Source organism: Herpailurus yagouaroundi, unplaced genomic scaffold (genome assembly GCF_014898765.1).
Source record: "Herpailurus yagouaroundi ecotype Mexico unplaced genomic scaffold, PumYag 64344, whole genome shotgun sequence".
NCBI lineage: Eukaryota > Metazoa > Chordata > Mammalia > Carnivora > Felidae > Herpailurus > Herpailurus yagouaroundi.
In genome coordinates this window covers 1-7,974 of record NW_024417658.1, presented here as the reverse complement: position 1 = coordinate 7,974, position 7,974 = coordinate 1, and the positions used below count along the sequence as shown (strand labels likewise).

Below are 7,974 nucleotides of genomic sequence, written 5' to 3'. Positions count from 1 at the left end.
AACATGCTAATGTCAGGGACTGGAAAACAAACCCCATCTCCTGGCTGCTCTCCCTTTCCTACCCATTTCTCAGCCACAAGGCCCACGACACAAGGGGCCCCTTAGCCACTATACATACTGAGGTACTCACCATGTTTCTACCCTCTTTCCCACTCTCAACCTGTGTGAGTGGTAAGGGGAATCATGAATAGCCTCAAATCAGGGCTGGAAAGAAGCATCTCAGCACCCAGACACAGCACATCTTTGGAGTATATAGATACCACAATGCCTGTTATGTCTCCCCAAACATTATTTCTTGGGCATTGTAAATGGGACTCAGTTAAAAGAGTGTGGGAATATTCCTACTTGCTAAAGATAAAGGAACAATCCAGCAGAACAAGATATAGGAGTTAAACCAACAATTTCTACTTCCAGCTTTTAATTCATTCTGGGAGTGGAAAGGCACATGACATCATAGAAGGAAGAAGTGGCAGAAAGCACTGGATTTGAATGTATTTGGAGTCAAACAGACCTGATTCTGCTACTCACTAACTGAACTTTCACTTCTTGCAACCTTATTTTCACTATAAAATTGGGCTAATTGTAAATATATCACAGGGCTTGTGAAAATCAAAGAAGATAATGGATATAACGTTTTTGATGTGTGGTAGTGGTTATAAGTAATAAACCTGTTCCTTACCTTATCGGAAGTATCTTGTGCAAAAGAGATGCTGACATCATTTATTGACTGCTGCCCAAGTGTATTTCCTTGCCAGACCCTGGACACCTTATGTACTTTAAAATCAGGGACCAGGGGTGCCTGGGTGGCTCAGTTGGTTAAGTGTCTGACACTTTGTTTCTGCTCAGGACATGATCTCACGGATTCATGAGTTCGAGCCCCATGTCGGGCTCTGTGTTGACAGTGCAGAGCCTGCTTGTGATTCTCTGTCTCCTCTCTTTCTGCCCCTCCCCCACTTGTACTGTTTCTCTCAAATAAATAAATATTTTTTTTAATTAAAAAAAATAAAGTCAGGGACCAATCAACTGATGAATGGATAAAGAAGATATATATATATATATATATATATATATATATATATATATATCATATATAGTGGAACATAAATATATATATATATACAAATATATATAGTGGAACATAAATATATATATAAGTATATATATAAATATATATATAAATATTTATATATAAATATATATAAATATTTATATATAGTGGAATATTACTCAGCCATGAAAAATGAAATCTTGCCATTTGCAGTGATGTGGATGGAAGTAGAATGTATTATGCTAAGCGAAATAAGTCAGTCACAAAAAGACAAATACCATATGATTTCACTCATATGTGGAATTTAAGAAACAAACAGATGAACATGGGGGAAGGGAAGGAAAAATAAAATAAGAGAAAAACAGAGAGAGAGGCAAACCATAAGAGACTCTTAACTATAGAGAACAAACTGAGGGTTGCTAGGGGGGAGGTGGGTGGGGGGATGGGTTAAATGCGTGATGGGCATTAGGAGGCACTTGTGATGAGCCCTGGGTGTTACTGTGTAAGTGATAAATCACTAAACTCTACTCCTGAAACCAATATTACACTGTATGTTAACTAACTTGAATTTAAATAAAAACTTGGAAAAAAAATAAATTCAGGGACCATGTTGGACTTTTGTATCCTCTGTCCCTGGCACAAAGTATGTATTCAATCAGTTGTTGCTTTTTATTTTCTTTTCTAGGTGGTAAAAACTATTGGCCTGAGGGAAGTTTGGTTCTTTGGTCTGCAGTACCAGGACACTAAAAGTTTCTCTACTTGGCTGAAACTCAATAAAAAGGTAACTGTTTACCCCATTGTTGGGTTTGGAATTCATTTCTCCATTACATCTTATTCATGGGGTAATATGTGCTAGCTGGAAAATTCTGGCCTGTGTTTTTCACTGGGTGGTCCATTGACCACTAGATTAGAATAAAGGCAGAGGACCTCAGCCAAGGCAGAGCTCTTGCTCTGTCTCCACTTAGACTTCTAACAGTGAGAATGGCCAACGTCCAAGGATGGAGAGACCCTTTCTTTTTTCCTGGGAGCTCTGTCTTAAACTTTGACTTGTTTTAGACCACAGCCATTAATGCCTTTTCAAGAGGGGATTAGCATCCTATTTTTTCTTGCCAAACTCAAGGGCTCTAGGAGGATTGTTTAAAAGAGAATCACTGACTCTTGAACTGGAAAGAATCTTGAGGGTCTCCTAATCTTATTTTGTCCCTACTCCACCTGTCGACTCATACCTAACTTCCATACAGATGCTTCCCTCTTTCTTGATTTTCTATTTTTCCTCTATAGGCGTCTACACATAAGTTTATTAGCACATATTTTTTCCTCCAAGTTCATAAATTGCAGCTAGTTAACATACAGTGTAATATTATTTTCAGGTGAAGAATTTAGTGATTCATTATTTACATACAACACCTGGTGCTCATAACAAGTACCCTCCATAATACCCATCATCTATTTAACCCATTCTTTCTTCATTTTCTATCTCAGTCGAACTCCAAATGAGATGATTTGAGTATATGTCCATTCAAGCTCATCACCTCCATACAGTATCTCTGCAGGAACATGGTAGTCCTCCATCTCAGTATCCTCAAACTTCCCAACTTTGTCCTTGGGGACTTCCAATGTCCTGTGGCTTGTGTTTCTGATTGTGCTAGGGGATAGGTGCCCCACCCTCTGCTGGCAAAGTCTTCTTTTCCAGAGGAGTGGAGACATTTTCTGGGCAAATGTGGAGCTCTCAAGAGCCAACTTCAGGTTTTAAAAAGCATTCTAGTTTGTTATCTTGCCTAGCCAATTCCCAGGGCTCAATGATACATACTGGTTTTTACTTTGCTAACTTACAGTGTTGTGGGAGACTTAAAAGAGGAGCTTTCTTAAGCCTAACCTCAAATTTTGGGGGCAGTTGGATATATTGTCAGATGGTGGGATCTTAAAGGCTTATGATCATTAGTGGGTCTTAGGTCATTTCAGGAAGGAATCTCTGAAGGGAAGCAATTACGGACATGGGATTGGGTCCCCAAGTGAAAGCAATGTGTCTCCTTTCTGAATTGCCAAAACAATTGTCCCCTGGCTCTTTGGGATTACCCAAATTGATGACCTTTCAGTGTTTCTCCCCATCCTACAGCCAAAATATTTTTTTGAGAGCCCATAACCTCTTATTCCCAGGTGACTGCCCAGGATGTGCGGAAGGAAAGCCCTCTACTCTTCAAGTTCCGAGCTAAGTTCTACCCTGAGGATGTATCTGAGGAATTGATCCAGGACATCACCCAGCGCCTGTTCTTCCTGCAAGTGAAGGAGGGCATTCTCAATGATGATATTTACTGCCCACCTGAGACTGCTGTGCTGCTGGCCTCCTATGCTGTCCAGTCTAAATATGGTGACTTCAATAAGGAAGTCCACAAGTCTGGCTACTTGGCTGGGGACAAGTTACTGCCACAGAGGTAAGGTAGTGCCTTTGGTGGGAGGGGGCTACAGTCCATGGCTGACCAATCTCTATTACACAGGGACTGCCAGATCTGTTCCTTTCCACTAGGGTCTGTCTGAGGACCATCTTATGCTGCTCAGAGAGACATATTTGCATATGGCACCATACCCTATTGTCTCTCTGACTCTCAAAGTAAAAAGTTTTTTTTTTCCCTCTCTGCCTGATTACAGAACTTCTTTACTCTGGAAACAGGTGCTTGTATGCATTACCAGAGATGGCTTGACATATCCTATCCTGGTTCCATTTTCTCAATCCTTTTCACTGATTTAGACCTCTTGTATCAGAGGTTCACAGAGGAGAGAGAGAAATACCCAAGCCAGGATGTGGGGGAGTTCCAACAGTCTTTTAATATTGACAGCCAGTGTATAGAGATTTCTGCTTTTATAAACGTCAAAGCTGAATGCTCTCAAACATTCATTATTTTTGTTTTAGCATCGCGACAACACATAAAATGAATAAGGCAGGCATTATACTTATTTCCTGGCTAAGGAAATAGAGCAGGGGCACTCACTACGAATTGCCAGATCTCTCACAGCTCATTTGAAACAGAATCAGACCTGGAGCCCTAGTCTTTTGAATTTTTAACCCTGTTTTTTTCCCTACTGCATCCAATGGCCATTTTCATAAGCTTTCGGATAGAAGGGAAAGTTCTTGATTCTGGGATCCTCAGTCCCATTGGAGCTGTGGCATATGCACAACTTACCTGAAAGTGTTAGGGATAGTGGTTGTTCCCTGGAACTCTACCTGATCACTGCTTTGATGTCTGAGATGGCATATTTAAAACAAGTCTTGGGGGACCGGGGTGGCTCAGTCGGTTTAAGCATCTGACTTCAGCTCAGGTTATGATCTTGCAGTTTGTTGGTTTGTTGTTGCATCAGGCTCTGTGCTGACAGCTCAGAACCTGGAGCCTGCTTCTGATTCTGTGTGTCTCCCTCTCTCTCTGTCTCTCTCTCAAATAAATAAACATAAAAAAGTTAATACAAGTCTTGTTTATGATGTAGTACATCTGGGAGGTTGAGCCTGTTAGTTTCTTCCAAAGCTATTTGGGCTCAGTTCTCTGATCACACGGGCTGTGATCTCATCCCTGAGCAATTTTCTCATAAACACAAACTATTGGTCCCACAGGGATCTAGGAGAGAGTGTCCTGACTCTTAGCCTTTCAATTCAGCACAGACTCTTGATACATTACTGCCCTACTTGGAGACCACAACATATTATTGTGTGTGTGTGTGTGTGTGTGTGTGTGTGTGTGTGTGTTAGAGAGAGAGAGAGGGAGAGGGAGGGAGAGAGAGAGAAGCAGGCAGAGGGGGATGGAGAGAGAAGATCTTAAGCAGGCTCCACTCTCAGCATGGAGCCTGACACAGGCCTCAATCTCACAATGTGAGTTTATGGCTTGAGCCGAAATCAAGAGTTGGACACTTAACCAACTGAGCCACCCAGGTACCCCCTTAGTATTGGATTTTTTGGTTAAAACTACAAAGGAAGGTGTTTCCATTGTCTTTCTTTTCCACCCATTATTGTAACCCTCTTACATCTCAGGCAGTTCCCTATGTCTAATTAATACCTCCTGCTGTAATTTCCATCTACTTCCAATATGACTTCAGTGGGCTGACTTCCATATTTTCTTTGCATAAACCCTTCAGAGAGCTAAGTGAGCTCCCTTTTACTCCTTCATTTGGGTTTTGTGCTTGAAACTACTATCTGTTATGTTTCCAGGGTCCTGGAGCAGCATAAACTCAACAAGGACCAGTGGGAGGAGCGGATCCAGGTGTGGCATGAGGAGCACCGGGGCATGCTTAGGTAAGCCTGCCCTGGAAACTATAGGTTCTACTGCTTTTTTTTAGGGAGAATGAGAGTAGGTTGTGGGGGAAAAGAGACAAAAGACTAAAGACACTGGAGATGTTAGAGATAAAGGGACAGGAATGCAATTTATAGGGGAAAGTAGAGATAGAAGGCAAATCAGGATTATTTTTGTGAATGATGGCAACTGTTAGCCCAAACAGTTTTGACTGTAAAGAAATGAAAGGGACCTCAGTATCCCTAGAGAACTTCTGGGGTACCAAGGGCTTCTTCCCAACAAAGAAATGGGGAAGGAGCTCTCTAAACATAGTAAATCATTTAGATGTTGTCTAGCTCAGGAATAAATCTTCTCATTTTGCCATCACCACACTATCTGGGCTCTGCTAAGAACATTCTTGTCATAAGTGCAGAACAGGGATGCTGTCTTCCTGGGTCTAATTCATAGGCTCCCCTCTGTAACACCTCCATATCTGTCATTTAGGGAAGATGCTGTCCTAGAGTATCTGAAGATTGCCCAGGACCTGGAGATGTATGGTGTGAACTACTTCAGCATCAAGAACAAGAAAGGCTCAGAGCTGTGGCTGGGGGTGGATGCTCTAGGTCTCAACATCTATGAGCAGAATGACAGGTATAGCTCAGAGGTCTCTTAGTTTATTTGGGCCACTCTGACACCTAGAGCTCATGATGAAGTAGGACTGTACCTCCTGGGTCCCACCTGGGTCCCACCTTTTTCTACCTAGTTTAGATCAGCCCAAATGTTTGCACAACATCCCAGGCCTCTAGATCTTGCATTGACTAGATTTGCAGTGTCTACTACAGTAGTCACTGTCCACATGTGGCTATTAAGCACTTTGAAATGTGGCTACTCTTGAATTAAGATATGTTATAAGTATAAACTATACACCAGACTTTAGAGACTTAGTGTGAAATACAGAATGTAGAATGTCTCAATATTTTTTAATATTAATCTACATGTTCAAATGATAGTATTTTGGATATACTGGGTTAAATAAACTGTTATTATATTTAATTCCACCATATTTCTTTTTACTTATTTTCATATAGCTATTAGAAAATTTAAAATTACATGTGTGGTTCTCATTATATTTCCATTGGACAGCACTAGCCTAGAACCTACCTTGTGAGGGTTTATAATTAATCCCATTCCCATATGACAATTAAATACCTTTTGGCCTATAATCCCTCTTGCTACAGACATATCTCACTTGCTTATTTTTTCCCTTTTGTCTGCCCTTGGTGAGGATGGATATAATAAATTATTGTTCCATGTAATTTCTGAATCTTAGAGCTCATTGTTTACATTATCCCAGCTGTTACAACCTCGAGAGGAAGAGTCCCAATAAAATAGGGCTGGAGATTCTTGTGAGAGATTTTTATAAGGTCCATGCCTCAACAAAAAATACAAAAAAAAAAAACCCTCAAAGATTGGGACAAGGAATAATATGTTGGTTGTAGTATCAGGAGGTCTTTTGTGCACCCTCAATACTGGCATCTGTCCTCATGGCATAGGATAACACTGGATCTACCTCTTTAAGGAAGAAGTTGGAGGCGTGGAAGGCAAACCACCAACCCTCTATGTCCTTCTTATCTTTCCCTTGTCCTGATGTTCTTGTTCTCTACAGACTGACTCCCAAGATAGGCTTTCCCTGGAGTGAAATCAGAAACATTTCTTTCAATGACAAGAAATTTGTCATCAAGCCCATTGACAAAAAAGCCCCGGTAAGTGATTCCTCCTACTGGCCAAGACAGGTACTTACCAAGACCTTGATAATGCTAGGAACAATCATACCAACTTGCTCTCATTTTTCTGGCTTTTTTTTTTTTTTTGTAGGGGGGAGGAGGCACAAAAGGAGATTGGCACCGGAAGGGGATTTTGATGCCAAGACATGGCTAACAGGCATCCTGTAGCTGGTGCCGCCCTGCTACCTGTGTCTCAGGAGAAGCATGGATGAGGGAGAGCCATAGGCAGTCTAAATGCTGCCTCTTAGCCACTGTATTCTGCTGCCCTAATGCTCTAGGGGTGGAAACAGAGAGTGTATCTGTTTTTTAAAGCATCTAGGCTCCAGAAAGTTAAACTGTTCATGTACTTTGGCCTATTTTTAATTTTTTTTAAATTTTTTAATTTTTTTTTAACATTTATTTATTTTTGAGACAGAGAGAGACAGAGCATGAATGGGGGAGGAGCAGAGAGAGAGGGAAACACAGAATCTGAAACAGGCTCCAGGCTCCGAGCTGTCAGCACAGAGCCCGACGCGGGGCCCGAACCCATGGACCGTGAGATCATGACCTGAGCCGAAGTCGGACACTTAACCAACCAAGCCACCCAGGCGCCCTTGGCTTATTTTTAATTTTAAAGAAAGAATAGAGTCGGAAGTTCAGATCCAAAGATGATCCTCCAAACTTGTTTTTTGGTGTTACTTTGCTGCTGTCCTCTCAAGACTTATCTCCACAATAACCCAAGAACAAGAAAGGGCTTTGGGTCCATTCATTCCTTTAATATCCTCATTATACTTTTCACCCTTTCAGTTGCCTGTGGCTAATAAGACTGTAAAGCTGGTGATTGGGAGTAAGATAGAAAACAAAAAAACAAAAAAGAGTCTCCTCTTTTGGTGTACCTCATGTGCAACAA

The 7,974-nt window shown here is 41.3% G+C and overlaps 1 protein-coding gene across 1 annotated transcript; it reads left to right on the top strand.

The window, feature by feature from the left end:
- Positions 1–1,733: 1,733 nt before the first annotated feature.
- Positions 1,734–7,268, top strand: LOC121024395 (moesin-like; the record flags this gene model as incomplete). The annotated part of the gene is made up of 5 exons (XM_040466626.1): positions 1,734–1,829; positions 3,206–3,480; positions 5,241–5,324; positions 5,806–5,952; positions 6,968–7,268. Coding segments are annotated over 5 exons (888 nt in total), but the record flags the coding sequence as incomplete, so codon positions are not given.
- Between the last annotated feature and the right edge of the window lie 706 nt (positions 7,269–7,974).